Raw genomic sequence first — 26,401 nt, 5'->3', positions numbered from 1 at the left:
ACGGACCCGTTTTCCAGCCTGTTTTTGGAGGGCACCCAGCGCGGTTTCTACACTTTATTTTTACCGGTAGAGAGACTAGCAGGAGGATAGATCATGGAGCTCTGCCTGGAGGAGGCCAATTACTCCAGGCAGCCGATCCTGGAGTTTTTACCTCCAGGTTGTGGATTCTTCTGCCAGGTCCTACACCGGCCCCCGCTACCCCCCCCCCCGCCCCATCCCTCCAGCTTCTTCCCACCGGTCCAGTTTTGCGCTCCAGAGGGTCCTCTAAACTTGTCTGACCCACCTTCCTCTACCAACGAAGGGGACCCTTGTGCACTCTCCTTACCCACTTCTGAAGCCTTCCAGGCTCCAAGGTGCCACCTTCAGCCGACCCCCATTCCCTCCCTGTCCTTCCGGTGGCTGCCCGCCAGCCCTACCTCTTCTATTCCCTCCGTCACTGGGCATCTCTTCCATAATTCCGGCACCTGGGCGGCCAAGGTGCCCCTCAAAAGCTCAGCGGACCAGCGCCCCCCCCCGCCCCTGCATCCAGGTGACCATCTCCTTCCTCCCTCTCCCGCACGCACACTCAGGCACCAAAGGTGCCCACTCGGCGGGGGCCGGAGCACGGCTGTGCCGCCCCTACCGGGGCGCGGCTCCACCTGCAGGGCGCTGGGCGGCCGGCGCGCGGCTGGCTGCGCGGGCCGCGGGGGCGGAGGAGCGGGCGGCGCGAGGGAGGGGCCTGCGGAGCAGCGGCGGCGGCGGCGGCCCCAGCCCGCGCAGCCCGGCTCGGCCCCGGCTCGGTCGGCGCAGCGCCGCGCGCGTACCCTCCCGCCGCCGCGCAGCCGGGCGCCCGGGTACCAGGCCGCCACCACCACCGCCGCCGCCGCCGCTGCCGCTGCTGCCGGGCGCACGACGCAGCGCGCACCGGCCGGGATGCGCGCCCGGGCCCTGGCCCGCCCCCACCCGCGGCCGCCGCCCGCCCGCCGCGCGCTCGCCTGACCGCGGCGCCCGCCCCGGCCGCCCCGCCCGTCCCAGGCCGCCCCCGGCCGCGATGCCCGCCCCCCGGGGCCCCGGCGGCCCGCGCCCCTGCTAGGCTGCGGCGGCATGGCCCGCGCGCCCGGCGCGACCTCTGCGGATTGCATCGGTGTGCAGCGGCGGGGCATGCCCAGGGCACCGGGCACGGCCTTCAATGGGCGAGGACACGGACACGCGGAAAATTAACCACAGCTTCCTGCGGGACCACAGCTATGTGACTGAAGGTAACGTACGTGTTGTCTGAGGCCCCCTCCGGCCGGCCGCGGCGTGGGGATGCCGTCGCACCGAATGCCCTCCGAAGGTTTGGACCGCGCGCTGTGTGTCGTGTCCCCCCCCCCCACCCTACCCCACCCTGCCCCGGGTCCCGGAGGGAGGGAGCCCGAGGGCGCCGGCCTCCGCTGCCCAGCGCCCTCCTCCGCGCCGCCCTCCGGCAGGCAGCTTTCGGCCCCCAGGCCTGTGTGGCATCCTGTATCAGCCCTGGCCATCATTTGTAAAAAGGCCATTCCTGCGGTTAATCTGGTGAAGAAATCCAGGGAGATGTAGTGGCTTAGAATCCTGGGTTTGCCATTTCAGCCCTGCCCAAAGCCCACAGAATTTTCTAGGCTGCCCACTCCCCAGAAACGAAGAGGGATCCACGGGGGAAAAAAATCCAATGCCAGACCCCCCCTCCCCCCCAAGAGGCTCGCTGTCCCTGGGCACTCCCTGTACCTCCAAAGGCAGGGGCCCCTCGTGGGTGGGAGACGGCGGCCGGTTTGGGGTTGGTCTTTTATTCCCGGTGAGTTATACTGAGACAGAAAGAGCTGGCCCCAAACTGTCAGAATTTTCCCCTAAAAGTGGGACATGCCTTCCCAAAGGGGCCCTGCATTTGAAATCCCCCAAACTGGTCCAACAGGCCCAAGCCCAACCCCCACCCCGAGGTGGTAGAATCCCGCTGGTCAGCGCTGATGGACCTGTGACTTCCAAGGGTCTCTCTCCTTCAGCTTGCCCAGAGAATGGTGGGGGACAGCTCCCAAACCGCAGCCAGGGGCCTGCGGAGCGAATCCCTGATTGAAGATGGGGTGATCGCTAGCCGCGGGTGTCTGCATGCGGCAGAGGGGACACTTGCGCTGGAGACCTTCCTGGGTTTAGGGACTGCCTGCACCTTCCCTAGCGGCCGATAAACTGGCCGCATAAGTGTTGGTGGGTTGGTAGCAAGAGGTCCCCGCCGTGGGTGCCCCCAGTGGGAGGGGCCCTGCGCATGGCGTTCCGCGGGGCTGGCGCGCGTGGGTGCCTATGTCAGGGAACCTTGTGTGGGCTTGGCGGCCGGGAATAGACTCCCGGGTAGTGTCCGCGGTCTAGTGCCTGGCTCTGCCGGAAATGAGGCCGAGTCCAAGCCGGAGTCCCGCGGAGGCCCGGGAGCGCGGGGCCAGCGCAGGGCGGGACCCCTGCGTCCCGTCCTGTCCCGAGGAGCTGAGGCTTGATGTGTATCCTGGGTGGAGGGACGCTGAAGGGTGGCGCTCCCCGCTCGCGGGAGGAGAACCGCTGAGTCACGCTTTGCTGGTGGGGGAGGGGAAAGGGAAGGGGGTAGGGCTGCCTGGCTGGGTGAGGGCTCAGCCCCCAAGCTCAGGCTTTCTGGGGCCCAGGGAGCTGAAAGTGGCTCTTTGTGGCCTGCCTTGGTGAGGGTGAGGTAGAGTCAGCGTGCGTCGGGGTGTTTTTTCTGCGCGCCGGCTGCTGAGCATAGAGGGTGAGAGGCCTCTGGGTTGTTGGCAGGTGCCCTTGTGGTCTGGCTCTGGCTGAGAGGGGATCTTGGCAGGTCATTCCGGTCTGGCTTTCTGTAGAAAGCCTCTGTTTTCTCATCTCAACCTTGAGGATGATGGGATGGTATGCAGGACTCTGATTAAAAGTAAAACCCCCTATGCCTGACCCATAGCGGACATTTGCAAACATTAATTCCTTCTTCATCCCACCCCACAGCTTCTAGCTTGCTTCCAGAAATTTATTGGCTCTTACCAGAGCAGAGCAAGGGGGAAGTGCATCCTTTGAGAAAGAAGTGATGTTTTTAATTCCTATTCATTCATTCAGCAAATATTTCCTTACTATGTGCCAGTCACTGTTTTGGCCCTGGGGACTAGACAAAGATGCTGTCCTTGGGCAGCCTATATTCTAGAAGGGAGCTCTGTGCTATTGAGGGAAAGCCCTTCTCACTAAGTCTCGGTTTCCCCATCTGTAGAATGGGAGTGAGAATACCATCCTGCCTACAAGGTCTTAGGGTTTCTGGGAGGGGCCAGTGGTACGGTGGATGAGGGAGCAGCCTTGGAGATGTAAATTGTTAACTAGCAGCTGAAGTTTGTTGAACACCTACTGTGTGCCGGGACCTCACGCAAGATCTCGTGTACATCGCCTCCCAATTTTATAGAAGAAACCGAAGCTTGACCTTGTCCACATCCCAAACTGAGTGCCTGTATGTGTAGGGCGTAGGGCTTGGGGGCTGCCGTGCAGAGACGAGTGAGATCAGAAATTCCTGTCCTCCGGGAGAGTAGGGTCTAGGAGAGGGAGCAAGAGCTGTGATTGTCATAATTAGAATTAGATGTGGTTTCTGGCTGCCCTGCATGAAGATGGACTTGCCCAGCACTGCACCTGGCATTTTATGCTCCCTCACTGGGTGGGTTACGAATTTGGATGTCACTTAGACTTATGTTCAAAGCCTCCTTCTGACTCTTCTCATGCTGTGTAATCTTAGACAAGTTATTAAACCTTTCTGAGCCTTACTTTCTCCCTTTGTAAAGGGAGAAATAATCATAACTTCTCTCACGTTATTACTGTTGGGATGATCGGTGATTATGCTAATACAGAAAATACCCAGCACAGTGCTTGGTCAGCTGGAGGTATTTAATCAGGGGCACGGGTGTAATTTATACAGTTCCTGGAAGAGCTTCATGAGCAGATAATGGATGCTGAGATTTTGCGAAAGACCCAGGTGTACAAATTCCTGTTCCACCTGGTCATTTGGCCCACAAACACTCACTCACCACACCCCAGTGACTCTGGTCTACTTCCTGTTCCTTAAGCAGGTCATTTTTTTTTTTCCTTGCCTCACAGCATTTGCACTGGCTGTGTTCTCTATCTAGACCATCCCCCTCCTGCTCTTCTTACCGCTGACTCCTCATCCTTTAGGTTTCGAGTTAAATGTCATCTTTGCCAGTGGGAGTCCTGCTTGAGTGCCTGAATCTCCACTTGTAAAATCTCAAACACTTTGGGAAGAGTTTAGATTTTGTTAGTCATTCACACCTTGGTATGAATTAGTCAGAGCAGACTCCTCCACCCCACCCCACTCCGACCCCCTTTAACTCTTGGCTCAGCTCAGCTGATAGAGTGTTGTCACCACAAGCATGGGTGCAGGCCACCCTGGGACACAGAACTTTGGAAAGTTTCGGGGGAGGGTGCTGGGGAGAGCAGTACAGTTGAATCTCTCAAGACAGTAGAAGGACCTGGACTCTTGGGAGAAGAGGATTGCCAGGGGTAAGAGAGTGCCAGCAAGTCTCTGTGGGTTTAGACTTCTCAAGAACCAGATATGGCCCAGGAAGGAATGCTTCCTGGCTGTGTTCCCTTGCTGTAGCCATGGAGCTCAGCTTTGGGGTGAATGAAGCGGGCGTCTCGAGGCTAGTCTGATTAAAAACCTCTTCCTCCCCTTCAGTCATCAGTGTTTAGGGGCCTGTCTTCTGCTGGGTGTGGCCCTGGGCAGGCAGTGAGGGGCCAGACGCAGGGTTTTGGGGGCTTACACCTCAGGGGAGGTTGCAGTGGTCATTCCCAGGCACCTGAAGGGGAAGGCTCTTGAGGGCATGCTTTCCTGCTAGGACCCCAGTCCCAGCTTTTCTCCTTTGAGCATATCAGCCATGAACCTCTGTCGTACATGTGTTGCGTGCTTCTTGGATCCATAGAAAGACTCCTCTGTTTCCCTGACCCCATATGCTCGCCGTCCTCGCGTGTTGCATGTGATTTCAGAGCCATGGGCATATCCTCACAGACTGGGTGGCTGAGGAAATGAAGCAGGGCCTGGGACAGGGAGTTGTTAGGGTCAGGAGTCTGTCATCAGCCTGTCTGAACCCAGCAGCTGGGCAGTTTCTGCAGCATGGAATTGTTCTTGTGTTTTGGACTAGTTGCGTGGGGATCCTGTTGGCCTTCTGCCCAAGCCTAGACCACACTGAGGAGGTGTGCTATTTGTGGGAGCCAAATTTGCCCCCCATGGAGGGTATTGAGGCTGATCTCCCCAGTAGCCAACCCCTCACCTCACCAAGAGCATAGCGGTTCTCAGCCAGAGACCTGTGGCCATAGGCTGGGCCGGATTGGTCCTGGGGTCGTGCGTCCCTCTTGCAGTGATGGTTCCAGAATGCGCATGGGCTTGAGTGGACAGTAGAGCTGCAGGAAGTCAGTCTCTCTCTTGTGAAGGGACAGGAAAGCCTCCCCATTGTTGCCCGCAGCCACCTTGAGACCATGAAGGGAGTAAGCCCTAAGGTAACAATGCTTTTGGTGCCCAGGCACAGCGTGAGTGGTTGCTGGGGTCTCTGCGACTCGCTGATTGCCCCCCTCCCCCACTTCTGGATTTCCAGTTTCATGGGCTGGCACATTACCTCATCGCTTCACACCTTAAGCCAAGTTTCTGTGACTTGTAGCCAGCTACGACCTCTTTCCTGGTTATCCGGAAGACCAGGAGGCTCCCTTGTCACTCACGGCCAACATCTGAGATCCCTGAAACCAAAAGGGAGTTTGATGTGTTCACTTGCTGTTTGAGAAATCCTCTGTGATGGCTTTTATTGTACTCAAGTCAAAGCTGCCCAGTTCTGGTTTCCCTTTCTCGGCCGTCCCAAGAAATCATTTCCAGCCTGAAGAGAGATCCCAGGATCTGGTGTCAGGAGACCTGCATCCCCAGTGGGGTCTGACTCTGGGTTCACCGTCTCAGTGGGTCACACAATCTCAGAACCTTAGCATCTTCTCTGGATTGCTGCTTTTGATCACTTGAAACGAGGGACGTAGTGTTGTTTGATACCGTAACATGTCGTGAACTCCCCACCCTGCTTGGTGGAAGGAACACTGCCCATGAATTCATGGCGTGCAATGGCTTGATGTGTATAAACGTGTCCAGCCCAGAGACCTGGACCCAGTCAGTGCCTAATAATCGTGGTCTGCCAACAATGATGCCTGCTTCTTTGGGGTACATTTAGGGTAGCCCTAAGAACCATCATCAGACTGGCTAACCCCACCCTGTCCCCACTCCACCAGGAAGTGGAGGCTCAGAGAGGTCCCTTGTGGCTCTGCCCTCAAGCCAGTCCAGAGGGACAGTGGGGAGAGCCAGCATTTGGTTTGGAAAATCAAGCAGTGGACTTCTGGATCTCCACATCTTCCTTCCAGTTAGGAATATCACTTCCAGGAGCAATCCTGAAGTTTCCCAAGGTCATACTGTCTCCATTCCAGGGGTGGGGGCAGCGAAGGCAGCTGTAGGGTATGGGGGCTCACTGCTGGGTGTTCTCTGTTCAGCCACGTCACCTCTCTGAGCCTCAGTCTCCTTGCACGGCCTCCTGCCCTGGGTTGTCACATGGCCGGGAGAAGCAAAGGCCACGCTGACTCCAAAGGGCTTCCTGTTGTTACCAGTTTCCCCAAACCACATTGGGCTACACTGTAAGCAACACACTCGTTTATTTCTAATCAATTTCAAGGCAAGGGTTGGTGCAGTCATGGGGTAGGCTTTTTCTCATTTTCTTTCTGCAAGATGGGAATCAGATTCTAATAAAATTTTCCACATCATCTCCTGGTTGTCTTAACGTGCTCCAGCTTTCGGTTTTTATCCTTGAAGCCCGCAGAGCCAGGGGACCTTTTTGTAAGAGGGGACTGTAGGTCCGGAAGCGTGACTGTGTGTCACCCCGGGTTTAATGGCCAGGACTGGAGTCGCCATGGGGACGAGAGAGAAAGGACAGTCTCCAGTCTGCTGCACTAAGATGCACATGGTTAGCAATTTGTGATAGTTCCTTCCAGTCTTTTTTTAATGCCCACGTCTGTGTTTAATAAAAGCTGTAATCGCTCCATATAAACCGTGTTGAAGGCGATTTTTTAAATGAAACATGAGCTTATAATAGAGTTCTCCAGTGCTTGGCGGGCTTCCTGGTTGTACAACCCGTGCAGTCACGTGGGGCCCTCCACACTCAGGAGGCCTGTTTTTGGTTTCGTACTCTGCCATGGCCATGTTGAAAGTTTTATAATTTTATCTCCAAACCCGTGTTTTGTAAGTGACATCTGATGGGACAGTGGAGCGGGCGCCTGAGCAGAGGTGATGCCCACAACACGTGTTTTGGCTGTTTTGTGTGGCTTCTGTACGCACTTAACTTACGTGCACTTTGAGTGTCGCTGAGCTCCCGCACGGTCTTGCTCGTGCCCTGGATGGACGTGCCCACAACCCTGTAGACAGCGGTGGGAGCAGATGGTGTGGAGAAGCCACTCTATTCCCTGTGAACCAGAACCTGATTTGGACGCAGAAGGGAGAAAGTGACATTCCAAGGAGCTCGAGGGACCAAGGAACCCGGTTGTCATACCCCCTTACTCATGATACGTCCTTGTGTGAGCTGATCACTGATGCTAACAGGAGGGCCCAGCAGGGAACGGAAGGATGGGACAGCCACAGTCCTTCCCTTTCAATGCCTGTTCATCACTGAGCCAAGGGGAGAGGAGCTGTGTGTGGAATGTGCAAGCACCAAAAAGGGAAGTAAAGCCAGATGAGCTGGTTTGGTGTTGTGTTCCCGCTGCCCTGTAAGAGGAAAAGACACATGCCTATGGAAGCTACCAGTTACAAAGTATGTATTTCAGTGACTCTGCTTTCCAGTTAAATACTCTCCTATTTGCATTTAAAACTGAAATTGCATAATAGAATGATGAGTGGCAAAATCCATGCTAGTAATTTAAACTTTTTTTTTTTTTCTATTGGCAAGAAGTGGCAAATGACACCATGGCAAGTCTCGGGGAAAATGAAAGAGCGTTATTTTTTAGTATCTTTAATGACAGTTTCCCCCTCCTTTTTGAACAGGGTGCTCTGAATTTTCATTGTGCACTGGGCCCTAAAAATGATAGAATTGGCTCTGCTTTGCCTTAGGGGACAGGCTGGAATTCCAGGGGGAAAGAATCCTTGGCCCACCTCCCACCCCCTCTTCGCTTTTGTGATTGGTGGAAATGTGAGAGTCTGTCACCCATTGGGCAACTTCTCCCTAGTGGGTGGAGTTAAAATATTAAAGGTCGCTGTTCCTCCCCTACCTATTGGGCCCTCAGGGTGGGCTGTTCCAAGGAGATGCCCATAGGTCTCTCATTGCAGTCTCCAGTCTTTAGACTTCTCTCTCCCCACAGGTCCAAGGGGAGGGGCAGTAGACTAGGGGTCCCTAGCTCCTCCCACCATTACCATTAATAAGGCAGATTTGATTGCCCTCTTGTCCACCTTCCCTGTGTGATCTCAAGTGCTAGTGGGGTGGGGAGAGAAGGTACCCAGCTGGTAACCCCAGCATCGCCCCCAAACTCTATCCTTAATGGGCTGCACATTGTTGCTGTGATGGGTGTCCCATTGTCCAATTAATCACCCCCTGATGTTGGATAACGAGGTGGCCTTTTTTCTCATATAACTAACGCCTAGTGAACGAGCCCTTTCTATGAATGAGGACACCCTACTCCCATCCCTCCTTTAAGTCTGGAATAATTTCTTACGAGAGAACCCTGTGCACGCAATTTTATGTAAAAATTATGAGTGTGTTTAATGTTCTTGACACATATTGCTAAATTATTCTCCAGAGAATTTTTCTGTTTTACCACCTGCTGATCAGCATTTGGTTCGCAATTCATCTGACCTCTGCAGATATCGTAGATGAAAGATATTTGTTTTAGTTTATGTCTGAATACCAATGAGGTGGGACATTTCTTTTTCCTTTTGTTCAACAGACATTTACTGCTCCCCCTTATAAGCTGGGGGGACATGAGATGCTGGAGGTGCAACACTGAGGAGCAAGTTCATTGCTGGCATTCATTCACTCACTTGCTCATTCATTTGTCGGACAGTTATCTCTGAAGCTGCCACTGAGGTCTGGGCACAAAAGAAGCCAGTGTGGCTGGACAGGGAGGGTGCGGGTCGGGTCAGAGCCCAGACAGGAGAGAGCTCAGGCAGAGCCCAGAGTTCACCAACATCTAAAGGAAGGAGAATGAGAAGTCTGGGGCAGGGTAGGGGTATTCACCCAGGTAGGAAGAAAACAGGAGGGCTGTGGAGTCCTAGGCCTGACAGTGTAGCTAGGAAGGCACAGGGAGGGAAGAAGGATGGATGGCCAGCATTAAACCCTGCCATACCATCAGGTAGGACAGTATCAGAAAGCATCCCCAGGGCCCCCTGTTTCAGGTGTTCACACCCACTCAGCACCCTCTCCCCTGGGGCTCTGCTTGGTGATGTCTTTCCATTAGCCCCTGCAGGCTGCAACTCTGTCTCCCCTCTTGGGTCTCCCTGCTGGCACACAGAATAGTTTGCTGTCTATTCTCTGCTCTCCCCCAGAGCCCCTGCACCCTGCTTCTCCAGTCTCACTATCTCTGGGGCAAAGAATCCAGGTCCTAGAAGGCATGTTTCGAGAGCTCGGTGCTCCTGGTTTCATTCTGTGGACAGGAGCCAGGCTGTGTCCTTGAAAGCACGGGCTGTCTCTCCCAGGGTCTCAGATGCCACTGAAGGATCCCAGGGTCTCAGATGCCACTGAGAGAGAGCTGCCCCCTGCAGAGTGCCCTGGGGAGTCCTGCTGGCTAAATCAGGCCCTGCAAGAGAGGTGCCCCTTTCCGACCACACTGGCAGCCAGCGGCCCTCATGCAAAATGACCCATGTGGACTTCAGTATTAAATAATTGTAAAACAAATGTAATAACAATTAATATGATTAACCATTTACTGATTGCATACTATATACCCGGTGTGATGCTAAGTACCTCATCTTACTGGTTCCTGACAAAAATCCAGTGTTGTATGTATTCTCCCCATTTTACAGGGGAGAGAGCTGAGAGCTGGCCCTGAGTACCATGCATAAGGGGCAGAGCTGGGGTTTGGACACAGGCTGTCTGCCTGCAGAACCCACACTCCTAACCTCCACCTGTTGTGGAGGGACTAACAGGGCAGGGACGGGAGATCTGTTGAGATCTGATTACTTGCCTGGCTTAGGAGGGTGTGAGATTTGAGCCCAGGAGTACCTGGTGTGGTGTTCAGGCTGAACTTGTGGCAATGAATGCATCCGTCATGTCCATGTGTGTGGTTAAAGGCAATTGAGATGGGCCAGGAGCAGGAGGGATCCCCTCCCCTGCATGGGGGGTGGACGTGGGGGGCTGGGCACAGCTCTGCAGAGGACAGGTGCTTTGGCACTGAAGGGAGTGGTATTCTCCAGGTCAGGAAGTGATGCCCTTTGGGACATGGCATTTGAGTACATTCCAAACACGAAGAATAGCGTGTGCGAAGTGACGTATTTTTTTTTCTTTTTTTAAGATTCTATTTATTTATTTGACTGAGAGAGAGAGAGATCACAAGTAGGCAGAGCAACAGGCAGAGAGAGAGGGGGAAGCAGGCTCCCCGCTGAGCAGAGAGCCTGATTCGGGGCTCGATCCCAGGACCCTCGAGACTATGACCTGAGCCGAACGCAGAGGCTTATAACCCACTGAGCCATCCAGGTGCCCCATGAAGGGACATATTCTTGTCTCTTGACAATGTCTGGGGTCCTTGGCCTGAGCCTAGTAAGCAGTTGCCAGGCAGCTCGGGGTAAAGGGCCCACCTGGGAGCCACTGCGCTGTCCAGGATGGGCCCTGCCTCCTTGTACAGTAGAAGCTATTGTCCTCCACAGTTCTGGGCTGAATGGCCCATTGAGGCAGTACAAAGACAGCTCAGAGGTCCCAGCTGCCCCAAGCAGGGATAGGATCACCAGCTCAGGCCTGGGGCTTCCTCTGGGCCTGCCTGGCCTCCTGCCTTCCTCTGCCCTGAGGAGATGGTGGCCTTGACACCTGAGTCTGCCAGTGCTGGGGCCTGGGTCCCCGGGGCCTGGACTCTGGTCCTGGCCTAGCTGGCAGGTGCTTCCTCCTCAGAACCTGGTTCCCCACCTGTAAGACTTTCCGTGAGAATTGGGTAAAATCTCTATATACAGATATAAATCTCCATAAAAGTCAGCTATTTGTATTATCAGATGAGCTTTTGGCTTCTTCTTTTTTTCAATTTCAAAAAGGTTTTATTTTTAAAAAAATTTTTTTTAAAGATTTTGTTTATTCATTTGGCAGAGAGAGATCACAAGTAGGTAGAGAGAGAGGGGGAAGCAGACTCCCTGCCAAGCAGAGAGCCTAATGCGGGACTCGATCCCAGGACCCTGAGATCATGACCCGAGTCAAGGGCAGAGGCTTAACCCACTGAGCCACCCAAGCACCCCAATTTCAAAAAGGTTTTAAGGAAACTTCCAAGTACGTACAGAGGTAGAGGAAATTGAATCTGGAATTGCTCCTCTCCCGTGGCCTTGCTCCAGCCGCTCTGAAGATTGCACCATGCCCCCTTCGTTGACTTTCCTCTCTTTCTGGCTGAAGAATTTTTTAAGCCAATTCAGCCCTCTGGTCATCTCCCCACTCCCTCAGCAGGTCAGGGCACATCTTGCCTGCCCAAATGCCACCACCAGCCCTACCAGAATGAGTACTCATGCCTTCCCATCCGAACACTCAGTCATCCTAGCAAGGTCCCTACTTGTCTCACAAATGCCTTTTTCTAATTGCTGGGTTTGAACTAGGATCCCGAGTCCTGCACCTGAATGAGGGTGTTCTGTCTCTTAGGCCTTTCCTGTTTGAGACCCGTCCTCTATCCCATTTCCGGATCACTGAGTGTGGAAGACATTCGTTACTCTTCTGGAAAGATTACAGTTTTACCCCCCAGACAGTGTCTGGCTCCCAGTTGACTGATGGGTCTAGAAGGCTGATGGGCAGTTGCCTGTATCCTAGGAGTCAGCCCTGGGGCATGCCCTGCTCTCTTTCCAGGGTCTTCCTTACCCTTCATCAGCTGGGAGAGCCTGGTCACATTGCTCAGGGGGTATAAGTGTCTTCACCAAGACCTGGCCAGATGGCAGGTTCATGAGCAAGAACAGTGGTTTCTGTTGGAAGCCGTTGAGTTTTGAGATTTATTACATAGCAGTGGAGAACTGGAATAGTCCTGGATTCCCAGATTGAATTCCCAGTTGTGCCCAGCTCCTGCTCCTTCTGAGATGCCTTATCTAGCTATGGTGCTCTCCTTGATTCTGTAGCTCTTCCAGAACCTTCCAGGGACTTCCTTCTTATGTGTGTTTGCCTGTGTCATTTCTGTTCTTTATAACCAAAGAACCCTCATTCCCAGTCCCAGCCAGGACAGTGACTCAGCTCACATCATAAGATAGGACTGGCAGCCAGGCCTTTCTGAAACCTAGGACCCAGAGTCCTGCTCCATGAGATGTCAGTAGATACAGATATTGGACACATCTGCTTCGTCTTACACAGCTCAGCACTTGCCACCCACCGGGTGCTAGGTAAGAATGTGTCTGAGTGACCCAGTGAATAAAAGCCACCCTTCTGCCTAGCCACATCCTCTGAGCACATAGTCTTCTCTTTACAAAGTTTAGATAGGTGCAGATTTCAGTGCCCGTGTTCCTGTTAAATCACTCCAGACCCATAGCCACACAGATCAGACTTGAGCTACCATGGTGCAGTGACCGTGAGGAAATGCATAAAGCAAAAATGTTGCTGCTACCTTTTCAGTGTGCAGATCACTCAGTAAATAACAGGTGCATGTTGTGGACCACGACCCGGTCACCTCTTTCGGTGTCTGCCGTTGGCTGGTCACCGCATATCTGTTAGTTCACAGACAGCAAAGCACGTGGCAGCACCACCTCCTTGTCTCCCCCGAGAAACCCATGCGACGCTTTACGCAAGTGGCAAATCAAAAAGAGGAAATTGGGCAACAGATAGTGGTCAGCAGGGGAGTGAAAGTGACCCAGCTAGAGCAGAAGTAGGGATGTGGGGAATGTGAGCAGAGTTAGAGAGGAAATTGCCGACTGGACTCTCACGTGCAGCCAGCTACACAGAGTGCGGGAGTCAGTAGACTCTAGAAGATGTTTCCTGGTGTTGGAAGCACATGGGGTAAAATCATAGGAGTTGACCTGAGCTTGGGAGGATGGGTCTCCAAGGCACAGACAGGGTGCCAGCAGTTGGGTGGTCAATGGAAGCAGCACTGTCCAAATGACTCCCCCACGCATTTGTTATTACAAAGAAATAAAAACACTTGAATTCTTGATATTTCTGAGGTTTTAAAATTACCGTACTAAATACTGCTTTCACTATTTTAAAAATTTCTCTATAACTTAAAACTGTCAGTAAGAGAATTTTTTAAGACTTAAAGATTTTTTTTAAAGTCACTGAACATTGGGGTGCCTAGTTGTGCCATCGGTTGAGCATCTGACTCTTTTGTTTTTGACTCAGGTCATGATCTCGGGGTGGTTGAGTTTCAGCCCCATGTCAGGCTTTGCGCACAGCACGGAGTCTGCTTGAGATTCTCTCTCTCTCTCTCTCTCCTTCTCCCTCTGCCTCTCCCCTGTGCTTCCAAACACACCACCCCAATAAATAAATAAATAAATAAAATACACACACACACAAAAAAGTCACAGGGTATATGTAATTTCCACACTGATTATTAAGATCACTTTGAATGGAGCTCCTGGGTGGCTCAGTGGATTAAGCTGCTGCCTTTGGTTCAGGTCCTGATCTCGGGGTCCTGGGATCAAGCCCTGCATTGCGCTCTCTCAGCAGGGAGCCTGCTTCCCTCTCTCTCTCTGCCTGACTCTGTGCCACTTGTGATCTTTCTCTCTGTCAAATAAATAAATAAAATCTTTAAAAAAAGAAAAAGATCACTTTGAATGATTTGGGCATACACCATCAGTTTTTTTGTCCCCCAAACTGAGAACTCCCTGTTTTCATTCTGAATGTGCTGTGTACCACATTGCCCCTCCACAGTGATGTTCTAAGCCCTGGCTGAAGGAGTACAGTCAGTCTCCTTATTGAAGGCAGCAACTCAAGAATATTAAATAATGCAAATTCCTTGCTGTGGCAATGGTCACGCAGCCCGTGGATCACTGTGAGTGGGACACACGCCTTCCCTCCACGGCACTCATCACGCAGACCTCCAGCCAGCCCATCTGCTTTGCGAACAATCCATCACGGAATGAACTGGGTGAAGGAGTCAGAGGCTGAATGATTGTGGCTCCTACACCAGCTTTCAATGTGAAAGATGATAAAAACAACCCGGAATAGTTTATAGCCCCAAGGAGAGGTAAGGCTCTTTATTGAAGCTGTGAAAATATAATCCATCATCATAATGTATCCCATATCGTCAGACTGTGGGAGCTAAGTTTCATGTATGCTAAGATGCTGCTTGCAAGAAGATATTAATTCTGGTTTTCTATTTTATCTCATTACAGAAACATTTAAAAATGCAGGAAGTAGAATGGGGGGGATATCTTGATGTTACTGCCCCAGAAATGTTCCAATTTTACTGTATTTCCTTGTTTACCCCTTCCCCTCTACTGACTCCCGCATTCTGTGTAGCTGGCTGCACGTGAGAGTCCAGTCGGCAATTTCCTCTCTAACTCTGCTCACATTCCCCACCCCTCTAGATGGTCATATAAATACAGTTTGTATCTTTTAAAATATTTAACATCCTGGGTGCCTGGTGGCTCAGTTGGTTAAGCAACTGCCTTCAGCTCAGGTCATGATGCCAGAGCACCGGGATTGAGTCCCGCATGGGGCTCCCAGCTTCCCTGGGGAGTCTGCTTCTCCCTTTGACCTTCTCCTCTCTCATGCTCTCTCTCAGTTTCTCTCTCTAAAATAAATAAACAAAATCTTTAAAAAAATTAAAATGTTTAATATCTTGAAACATTTCCCCATGTTGTCATAATTTCCGAGTAAATAATTTTTTAATGGCTGCATGATAGCCCATCACATACATATAATTATTCACCCAATAACTAGGTATGGATCCATTCATTAGACTGGGGTGGATGCCTGCGGTGGGGGTGTGGGTGGGTGGGGAGTGGGTGTGGGAAGGAGGAATTGGGCCCAGCCCCTCCCTGGAGACGGTCTGGAACCAGGGAGACATAAACAGATGGTGGTGATACACCGTGCTGGGTGCTGAGAGACAGTGGGACGCCATAGCTGGGACCCCATGGCAGTGTGGGGGCTGGGCTGGGTCAAGAGCTAAGGCCATCAGAAAGGATGAATACCCAACTTTTGTAGCAACATGCTTGGGGCTGGAAGGGATCATGCTGAGTGAAATAAGTCAAGCAGAGAGAGTCAGTTATCATATGGTTTCACTTATTTGTGGAGCATAAGAAATAACACGGAGGACATGGGGAGATGGAGAGGAGAAGGGAGTTGAGGGAAATTGGAAGGGGGAGATGAACCATGAGAGACTATGGACTCTGAGAAACAATCTGACGGTTTTGAAGGGGTGGGTGGTGGGAGGTTGGGGGAGCCAGGTGGTGGGTATTATGGAGGGCATGCATTGCATGGAGCACTGGGTGTGGTGCAAAAACAATGAATTCTGTTACACTGAAAGGAAAAAAAAAAAAAAAGAGCTAAGGAGTAGCCAGTAGGGATTGGGGGAGAAGCTGTTCTCAGTACTCAGATGTTATGGCAGAAGCAGATCGGTGAGAACAAGCATGGCCCTAGGGTTGCTGGAGCATTAACTTTTGGGATCTTGGAGCCCCAGGACTGGTCTGGTTCATGAGAAGACAGACCAGACTGCTTCTGGGAAAGGGCCCTTGGTCATCTCTCCAGGCACAGGAGGAAGAGGGAGCAAGACCGGCCAGAGGTCTCCGGGGGTTTGGAGAGTGAATTGGGACTGGAGGGGGTGGGGTGGGGAATGAAGATCAGAGTGGCGTGTGAGCACCTCCAGGAGAGGTGAGAAAGTTCCCCCACTCCTACTACAGTGAGGCTTCTGGGGTGAGCAGGGGAGGGGAGTAGAGGTGAGTGTTGCACAAAGGGGAGGTTGGCTGGGAGGGTTTAGTGGCTTGCCCTTTAGAGGGAGAAGGGTTGAGCCTCCTTTCATGATCTGTCTATACAAGAGTCCTCCTGAGGCTGGCAGCACTGGGGACAGTGTGGGGAGGGGGGAGAAAGGGCCCCACTCCTGGACACCGGCATCCAAGCTATGGGTGCTGGAAAGTGAGATGTGAGATCATCCTCATCAGTGTCTTCCCATATTTCAGAATATTCTTGTCTCTGGGTATCTGGGAATGCCATTTCTTGGTGAAAGGCTAGGAGAGCCCTTAGGGGCTTGAATAAAGACGTGACTCTCATGTTGTCACTAAAACAAAAATAAAATTCATCAAAAATTTTTGTTTGGGTGATCTTCAAAAGTATAAGTCCATGGGTATCCTGCAGCTCTGGCCAAACCATAGATTAGAGTGAACCCATCGGTCTGTGTCTCTCCCGCTTAAGGAAAAAGAGGGTCGATTTCAGCTGTGGTGCCTGGTGACTTATGACTGTTTCACGGTCTCTTGATGTGTGTCTGATGGTGATGGGCTTTGGCTGTGCGGGGAGGACTCATGCTGCGAACCTTTCTCTGCGTCTACAACTCTCTTGGCTTCGTGGGCGAATGACCATGGTGGGCGGTGGGGATGATAGGCAAAGCGATCACTTCTTGACTGTTATATTGTCACCTGCCGTGGTGACATTGTAACCATCCTCGGGGGTGGTGGGAGTGACTCCCTTTTGTGTATCAGGAATTAGAGCCCCCGGAAAAGTCAGGTAGCACGCCTAGAGTCTCACAGTGGGTGTTATGTTAACTATTATGCCTTGACAAACCATTCTTAATCTTAGTGACTTGAGGTAACAACCGTCTTATCATGTCCTCTGGATTCTGTGGGTCAGGAATTTGGGTAGGGCTTGGCTGGGCAAATTGGCTCTGCATGGCCATTGTGGAGTCCCACTGTCAACAGAGCCCCTCCAGCATGGCAGTCCCAGGGCGGATGGACTCCTTCTGGGGCAGCTGGCTTTCTCAGGTCAGGTGTCCTAAGAAGCAGGTAGGAGACTTGACTTCCTGACCTCCTTGGAGTCTCCCTCATCAGTCCTGTGGCTTTCGTTCAGTTGAGTCACTGGCCAGGCCAGGTTCCAGGGGAGGTAGAGTCTGCCTTTGGACATGGGAAAGGCCAGGTCCACCGTGGAAGAGCAGATGGGATGGGAGACAGTGCCGTAGCCCTCATTGGGAAACCTTCTGCTGCAGATGCCCGGCTGAGCCAAGCTCTGCACTGGGTCTGACCTTGGAGCGGCTGCATCTCCAGCCGGGAAGGAACATTCTCCCTTGCCGTCCTGACCGGCCTGCAGAAACGGAGGCCTCTTCCCCGTACCATTTCCCTGATCAGAAGTAAAAAATCATCCTGTACATTTGCCAGTCTAAATACGGAGTTCATGGTGATGGGGATGAACCTTGAGGCCAGTATGCTAAGTGAAATAAGGCAGACAGGGAAGGACAAATGCCATAAGATCTCACTTACATGTGAAATCGACAAAAGCCAAAGGCATGGAAACGGAGACGGGGATGGTGCTTGCCAAGGGCTGGGGCTGGGGGAAATGGGGAGATGCTGGTCAAAGGGTACAAGCTTCCAGTTACAAGATGAAGCAGCTCTGGGATCGAATATCCAGCAGGGTGATGATAGTTAATAGTACTGTCTTACATACTTCCCAAAGTTGCTAAGAGAGTAGATCTTAAATATTCTCATCGTAAAGGAGAAATGGCAGTCATGTGATGTGGTGGAGACCTTAGCTAATGCTATGGTGGTAATCATTTTACAGCATTTGAGCAGATCAAATCAACACCTTAAACTCACATACCTTAAACTTACCCAATGTTACACGTAATTGTATCTCCATCTCCGTGAAGCTGGAAACAAATAAATACAGAAAACAAGAGGTGAATATAAGCTTTCTTTAGGAGGTAGATTTCCCGCAGACCTGTCACTCCTGTGTGTCCCAGGCAGAAGTTGTTAACGCAGAGGAGGGTGGGATTGGGGGCAACGGGAGTCGCCCCTGCCCCTCCCCCTCTGCAGGTGCACTGCGTTGTGTGCCCACAACAGGGAAGGTGACTTTGGATGGAGCGGTGCTTGCTTTCTTACCAGGGCCCCTGAAGTGGGGGAGGAACGCCGAAGAGAAACAGGTGTGCTGGCTGGTTTTCTGCTTGGCTTGACTCTAAGGACACACTGACCTCATGGATCACCCTATTTGCTCAGTCTCATGGAATCAGTTTTATTAGAAACCATTATGGCGTGGTGGCCCTGGGCCGAGACACAGTGTACATGGCATCCACCCGCCAGGCGATGGACACCATGCTCTGAGTAACGTGGTGGAGGGGAAGGGAGCTGCCTTGCCATTCAGTGAGAGCCCCTGTGTGCCTGCAGGGCAGGGTGGGTATTGTCCAGGCATTGTTCCTGAGGCAGATGTCATCATTGTCCCCATTCAGCAGACAGGCAGCCGGGAGCTCAGGGAGATGAAGGGACCAGAGTCTCACTGCGAGGACTTCTTTAGCCTGTCTACTCCCCTCCCCCCAACCCTCTGGCTCCCTCCTCCACCAGGCTGCTCCTTTGCCGGAGACTGAACACCTTTGGGTCTTGCTTCCAATGAGAGGTGAGCCTTGAGTCCCAGGCAATCATCTTTCTCCTCCAGATCCTGTCCTCTGGAGCAGGGGAGCATTGGGGTGCAATAGAGGCTCCCCTGGGTCTCTGGGCTCAGAGTAAGAGTATATGTGTGGGTGGGGTTCCCTTTCCTTTGGGTATTAGCAAAGCTAATGGAAAGAGCCTTTGTCCACCAGGGATTATGCAGGTTACAGAAAAGGCAGGTGCCTAGGGTTTGGCCAAAGCAGATGGGCTCAGCCTACGCCCTCAGGACCCCTGGCCAGCCTACGGCTCTGGTGGCCCAGTGGATATTCATGCCTTTAATTAATAAAACGAAACAAAACACAAAAATCCAGCTTTTTTGAGATGCAGTTGACATATTGCTGCAATTCACCCATTTAAAGTCTACAATGCAATGGTGTTTGGTATATTACATGATTGATTTTTCAAAAATCGAGGCAGAGTACACATAACATAAAATTTGCCCTGTTAACCCTTTTTCAGTGTACAAATGCCTCTAATCACATCCACAGTGTTGTGCAACCATCACCACTGTGTATTTCCAAAATCCCGTAATTACTCCAAGCAGAAGATCTGGACCCATTAAGCAACAGCTCTCCCTTCCCCCGGCTGCCTGCCTGCCTCTCTTAGGGACCTCGTGTAAATACAGTCACACACTGCATGTCTTCTGTGCCTGGCTTGGTTCCCTGGGCATACGCCATCCAGATACATCCGTGTCAGAGCAGCTGAGAATGAGCCTCAGGGTCGCGGGGACAGAACCAAGCCCCACAAGCGGTCTTGGTATTGGTATTGCGCACGTGGGTGAGGCGGGGAGAAACCCGGCCCCAGCACCCTTCCTGCAACATTTGCTGGTGCCTGGGTGACACGTGGTGGGCCTATCCTCTCTCCAGCCAGTGGGCACCTGGCTTATCTTCTTGGCATCAAGAGGTAGGAGTGATTCTCCCCATTTTACAGCTGAGGAAACTGAGGGCCCTGGGAAGTAGGACTCCCCCAGCCAGGTGGAGGCGGAGCTGGGGTGCACCTGGGCTGCTTCCTGATGCGGCAGGCACTTGTGTTGACTCCCAACTCCGCTCTTTCCCGTCTTGGGACCCTTCCCCCCTGCTTTGCCCCCTGGTGCTTTTGTAGCTGATGCCCAGAAGTGCACCAAAGGGGACTCTAGTCACCCTGGGGGGGTGCTCCTTTGCGTTCACGTTCCCGAGTGCCATTGACCTGCCCCAGCCTCTCTTGGTGCCCCTTAGCTTCATCTCTAAGCCGGGGCCAAAAAGAATGTCTTCTCGGGGTCTCCTCAAGTCTGGACAGAGAGGTAAAGCAGCAGATGTGCTTGTTACTCCCATCAGAAGAAGCTCCTCTTCCACTGAGCAGGGAACCCCAAGTGCAGGGAGCCCAACAACTTGTGGCATCTCAGGGAAAGACGCTGCAGGGTGGCTCTGAAGACCTTGACCCTTGGCCCTGACCCACCCCAATCCCAGCCTCGCCATGAACCACCTTAAGGACATCTAGCAGCGTAGTCTCTAGGAGCGGGAGGCGGGGACAGGAGAGGCCAGTCCGGGCAGCAGGCTGACAAACCCCTTGTGGGGGCAGCGTGGCCAGCCCAGCCCTGAGGGCTCCTGTGGTGCCTCCTGTGTTCTCTGGAGGGTCCCAATCTGTGCTGGGCCAGAGGGTGAATGTATCCCCAGGAGAGTGTGAGCTGGGACAGCGGGCAGGACAGAGCTGGCTCCAAGGACCCACACGGGCCTTGTGTGAAGGCCTCTGTAGATGACTTTGCTTCCAGTTGCCTCCCTGAGTCCCCAACTTGGAAGTGTTTGGGGGGGGACTGGGAGGCCCCAGGGTCAACCCTGTGAAACCCGTGTGAACCCCGAGTAGACCTCCCTGATGGCATCTTCCCTGGGGTGATCCAATTAAAAAAAAAAACAAAAACAAAATCGCAGACTGGGACACTTGGCTAACTACATGTGTGTCCTTAGGGGGACCGTGGGGCAGCAGGTGGTAAACTGGGGCAGTGGCTGAAAACCTGGAGTTTGGGGTCCCTCAAAAGGGGCGATGTGTTGTGGGGACGGATAATGATGTTGGGCTTGGAGACCCCGTGCAGACGCATGCTCTCCTGGTGACTGGCTGCGTGACAAGGCAGGTGAAGCCACAAGGCCTTCCTGGGCCTCAGTTCCCTCATTGGTGAAATGCAGCCTGTCTCAAGAGCAGAAATGCCCATGTGTTCTCTGCAGAACGCAGCATGTGGCCACAAGGCACCAGACCAGGGGCAGGGGCCCATTATGGGGAGACAGGGTCTGGGAAGTGAGGCAGGTCCCCTATACCTTGACAGACTCCAGTCTTCACACATTTGGGATCTGAAGGGGACGTGGGGACATGCGTGGTCATTGTGAGGGACACATGGCCCTCAGGCCAGCAGGAGGTGGCTGGACCCATCTATACATCTAAGGAAGGCAGAGGCAGAGTGGGACCCTGCCCCTCTGGTCTGGTCTGGTCTCCTGTCCAGGCTGTCAGGAGGCCCTGATCCCCAGCCCTGGTCCCGGGAGGGGTCCTCTGTACCCTGCCCCACTGCTCCAGCACTCCAGGGCAGGGAGAGGGTGCTCTGGTTTGTGGGTTTGGGCTAAGTTGTGACATAAGCCTGGAGTGGGCGTGGGTGAGGTCATTTCTATGTTCTGGAAGAGCCAATCTTGTTGGTGTTAGGGCTTACTTCCCATCCTCCAGGCTGAGCCCGATCCTGCATACTGAGTCCTCCTCTCCCTGACCCAGGGGGAGCTTCAGGCTCGGGCAGGAATGGGGGTGCCATTTATAGGGTCTCCAGATACCCCAGGCGAGTCCTCAGGGGGAGGAGAAAGGAAAGGCTTACTGAGTACAGAGAAGGCCCAGGAGCCCTGGAGGGCAGGCAGGGGTGTCCTTTCTGTCCCTCTGCCTCCCTGGCCACCCCCAAACTGGGCCCCACGGGACAGCAGGGATAGCACGGAGGTAGCTGGGAATTCATTATGCTTTGGCTTTGGAAAGACATAGCTATAAAAGCCTATCAGCGGTGCAGCCCCTTCTCCATAAAAAAGGCTTCGCTGGATTTATAACCCGAGGCCCTGGTCCGGAGCTGCTCTCAGAGGAAGAGCAAAGTAGCCCTCTTTGCGCTGAGAGGTGGTGCTGTCGGTTGCGGAGAGCTCAAAAAAAACAGAGACCGGGAGAGAGGGTACGTCCAGTGTTCGTGTGTTAGATGGACTTTGTCGCCATAAGAAGCTGCATTTCACTGGGGGACTTGGGACGATTGGGAGGGGAGAGAGGCAGAAGAGGAGGAAGGCTGACCCTGCTGAGAAGGAGACTCACTTTTGAGAGGACTTAGGTTTACGTGAGGTGCGAACCTTTGGCCCGTGGTTTATTGAGCTCGTACTACGTGTTAGGTGCTTTGCTGGGAGTGGGGAATAGGGCCATTGATGTGCTTGACAGGGCTGTGTTCTGAGAAGTCCCCAGAACAGTCAGGGTAGACGGGGGTCAGTGCTGCGATGGTGGCGGGGAGGAGCCTCGGGGCTGGGCTTCCCAGAGGAAGTCCTGGGTGGTGGGAAGTCAGGGAGGGCTTCTTGGAAGACGTGTATTTGCTCAGTATGTATTTATTGAGGCATGCTGTATGCAGGCATTGAGATTGGTTTGGGGGAGAACGGGAGACCCAGGGTCCTGAGAAAGTTCTGGAGTCTAAGGAGGAACACGAGAGGGGAAGATGGTTCTAGAACAGTGAATTGGAAGTGGGTGGCACGGAAAGGGGGAAGCGGAGGCAGGCCTGGCTCAGGACTCCTTTAGGTGTGGGATTGTTATTGCCTCCCATCAACAGGCAAGGAAACGGAGGTGCGGGCTTCACAGCTCCAAGGTGGGTGGGCTGCAGATACCAAACCCAGGCCCCCCACGGTGTGCACAGACCGCCCTGTACCCCTGGGGCCTTGGGGTGGGCACTGTGTCCAGGATGGCTCCTGGCGCTTGTCGGCAGCCCCCCGTCAGCCTTCCTTCGCTGTTGGCCAGCATGCTTTGAGCAGGTGCTGCGGGGCCGGATCCCCCAAGCTGACCCACTGTGCGTCTCATCTGGCATTTTCCTTCAAGCTCTTGGCAAGCTGCCAGAGTCCAGCTGAGCTGCTGCTCGATTTTTCCCTGACCCAGATGAAGAGCCGGGTAGCCATACACCCACTAAAGCAAGAGGCAGAATCCTGATTTCTGGTTAAAATACGGATGTCGATGGCAGGTGAGGGAAGACGGCATTGGTGGAGAAGACGCCAGAGACTGGCCAGAGGCCCCAACCACTCTCCTTGTCGTGATAACCACCTGCAGTTGGGGCCGGCTCCCCCATCCCCCTAGCCCCTCACCGAGGAGAAAAATGAGGCTCAGAGAGGTCAGGCTCCCTGCCCAGATTGCACAGCCAGCAAGGGGGTGGACTTGGGATTCAACCCAGCCTTTCCTGACTCCAGAGTGTACGCCATTTCCGCCACACCCAGCATCTCCCAGAGCTAATTCTGCTGCTGCCTGAGACTCCGCCCCCAAAGCCATCTGGGACATGCAACACGAGTGACACAGAATTAGGAGGGAATCCTACAAAAACAGGGCATTGTGGCTTTCTTAGCTGATTGGGATCTGCCTCTTTTCAGGGCTCTCTGCCTCCCAACCCCCAGCCCAGTTCCTGTACCCGGACCTGCTATTTCCGTGGAAATCATAGCTCACCAGCATTTGCCTTCTGGTGAAAGAATAGAAGATTCTGGCTCCTTGGAGCCGGGAGACCGTGCGCTGTCCAGGTGGCCTGGCGTCCTGGGGCTTTGAGATTTGCTTCCCTGCTGAGTAGATTTACAAGTCTCCTGCCTTCTTTGGGCAACACACCTTGCTGTGCATGGGGTGGACTTCTTGACGCAGGAGGTCCTCTGCACAGAGCCCGGGATTGGGGCCCACGGATAAGGCATGGGGCAGTCAGAGGCCTGGGGGCCCCCAGGGGCCTCGCATCTGCACAGCTCTGTATTTTCCTTTCTCTCTAGTATGTGTTTTGTGGATTTTTATGAGCAGTTGCTTTTACAGTCATTAAAAAAGAGTCCAATTCATTTTATTGTTAAAAATTAATGTCACGTGGGCGCCTGGGTGGCTCAGTTGGCTGAGCAACTGCCTTCAGCTCAGGTCATGATCCCAGAATTCCAGGATCGAGTCCCGCATCGGACTCCCAGCTCCCTGGGGAGTCTGCTTCTCCCTCTGACCTTCTCCTCTCTCATGCTCTTTCTCACTCATTCTCTCTCAAATAAATAAATAAAATCTTTTAAAAAAATTAACGTCACATATTCATATGATAAAAAATGTTGGGAGCACGCAGAAGCCCCGTATGAAATTACTGTTCTTTCCGAATTGGCCCGAAGAGTTATGCTTTGTTGTGTTTAACGGCTGGAGAGAGTTCTGGGTGGGGATGGAGCTGTCACCTGTTAGACTAGCCTGACTCGTTTTGTTCTGTTCCCTGTTTTGCACGATGCTGCAAATGAACCCCCGTGCCATGTATTTTGAGTAAGGTAGCCAAATGTCTGGTGCCTGTTCCCCAATTCTTACCAGCACTGGGTTTCATGGCTCTCTACCTTTTGCAAAGCCTTTCCTTCAGAAACAGTCCCGAGGCCACCTCTGTGCTGCCCACCCCCCAGGTGGGAGGACACTGAGTGGAATGCGCCCAGGCCCTGTCTGCAGGTATGTGCACTGTACCTGGCTGGCCTTGCAGGCTCCCTCTTAGGGGATCGAGGTTGGCTGGTTGGTGACTAGGGCTGATGGTGGGGCTTCCAAGGGGCTCTCTGTGGGAAACGCCATCCTCAGGGACATTTCAGTGGTCTGCTGGGGTCAGCTCTGCCTTCTACTCCTCGTTATCTAAGACCTCACTTAACCTGATGTAGGGCCTTCCAGGAGCACATTCCCTTTGGGGTTCTGCCCACTGGCCTGTGGTCCCTTTGCTTTTCTGGGGCGAGGGGAACAGCCAGATGTAGATGGCAATTTCTGTCCTTGGCCCTGCTCCAGGCGTTCCTGGCCGAAGGCCCCAGGGAGGGTCTCTTAGCTTCCTGGACCTCAACTTTTCCACCTCCCAGGTCAGCAGAGCCTGAGCACCTTGGCCTTGGTGGTTCTGGCTGGGGGGTTCTCCCTGAGTCCTAGGAGCCACAGTGCTGCGAGGTGGACCCTGGGACTCGCTGGAGGGATGGGGTGATCCAGATGGAGGGGATAGTGACAGGCAGCATAGGCTGGGGGGCCTCTCTCAAGGGTCAGGTTGGGTCCTGAGATGAGACTTCATCCAGCCACAGCCTGGAAGCTGGGGAAGGTGGGCTGACCCAGGCAGGGGAGTGCAGGGGGCCCCATAGTGGGCTGTGAGCAAGTGTCAGGGGACCTGGGCCTCAGTCCTGCCCTCTCCCCTCTCCCTGTGACCTCTCGGGGCCTCAGTGTACCCATCAGCAAAGTGGGGGCAACAGTTCTCAAAGTCAGAGGGTGGCTTTGAGAACCTCATGGCCCAGGAAGTGCCTGGTGCACATTTGTGGCCAGTGCTGTTCTTGCTAGCTGGGGGCTCTTCTTAGTCTCATTTGCCAATTGCACGTGATGGCTGGTGCACCCCACGGGGAGTGTGCAGGAGCCCCCCACTCTCCCTGCCCCTAGCAGGGTTTCAAAATCCTTTGATGGCACGAACCGAAGAACTTTTCCATAATATTTTAGGATTCTGAGGCCAGCATGGCCCCAGCAGGGGGAGGGAGGCAGTGATTTGAGAACTGCAGGTATCTCCGTATCTGGTCTTACCCAGGGTGCTGGAGAACGTGGAGGCTCTGAGTCAGGGGCTTGTCCTGGTCACTTTGTGATGACAGACCCTGGATTAGACCCCAGGGCCACATCCCTGCAAACCTGGGCCCTCCCAGTGGGAGACAGATGGATGTTGTTTTAGATGCCATGGGTGATTTCCTCCTTGTTGTTCACTTGCCAGGGAAGTGGTCTTGTGCGCCTCCCCCCCACCCCTTGCCAGCAGGGAATTGAGGTTAAATTGACTCCCAGGCCCTGCTCACCTCCGCTGCCAGAGTGAGTGGGTGGGCAGCACGGGGCTGAGCCCTGGGCCTCAAAATTTCCATGGCATCCTGTGTGCGGGTGAGAGTCCGCCTCCCTCCACTCCCTCCATCACATTTATCCCTGAGCACTTCCTCCGCAGGGAAGACAGCAGCCTGTTACGGGGTTATTTCAAGGGGATCCCCATGGAAACGGAGAGTGGGAGGCTCCCTCGGCACTGGAGTGTTGGGAGTTGCCAGAGCTGCCTGTCCCCAGCCCATCCGGCTGAAGGGTGTGAGGCCCTCGCCCAGGCCTCCCTCTGCACCTCGTGGGTCTCAGGCTGGGAATCCCGGGTCCCTGCTCTCGTCCATGGGCAAGTGTGAACCCCAGCACTGCCTCCTGAGCCCCCCAGTCATGTGACACCGAGGCTGGCTCACAGGGCACTCCAGAGTCGGGCTGGGGCTGCTCTTTCCTTCAGCAGGTGGGGGGCTGCCGCCTCCCCTAGTTCTCTGGGCACAGCACTTTGAGCCTATTAACCAGCTGCTGCATGAATAAGGCCGTGGTTCATCCCTCAGCCCTCCATCCAGCACATTTGCATTTCATCAGCAGAATCTTTTCCTCTGGGAAAGTGCTGGTGTGGATTGCATAGCGTCCCACCCCTGGAGCCTCTCTTTTCTCATCTGATCAGTG

At 53.7% G+C, this 26,401-nt stretch overlaps 1 protein-coding gene across 2 annotated transcripts in view; it reads left to right on the top strand.

Moving 5' to 3' along the window:
* The first annotated feature begins 1,125 nt into the window (after positions 1–1,125).
* The window catches only part of PPP2R2C (protein phosphatase 2 regulatory subunit Bgamma), a 127,197-nt gene continuing 101,921 nt past the window's right edge, over positions 1,126–26,401 (top strand). Inside the window, exon 1 of one of the 2 annotated variants that reach the window (XM_044226240.1) lies at positions 1,126–1,238. In XM_044226240.1, the coding sequence (XP_044082175.1) occupies positions 1,169–1,238 (70 nt within the window). In that variant the 5' untranslated portion in view covers positions 1,126–1,168. The other variant, XM_044226241.1, reaches the window with a different exon arrangement.

This window comes from Neovison vison, chromosome 11 (assembly GCF_020171115.1).
Source record: "Neovison vison isolate M4711 chromosome 11, ASM_NN_V1, whole genome shotgun sequence".
In the NCBI taxonomy this organism is placed as follows: domain Eukaryota; kingdom Metazoa; phylum Chordata; class Mammalia; order Carnivora; family Mustelidae; genus Neogale; species Neogale vison.
Note: the sequence above shows the minus strand (reverse complement) of the source record. Positions and strands in the feature narration are given on the sequence as shown.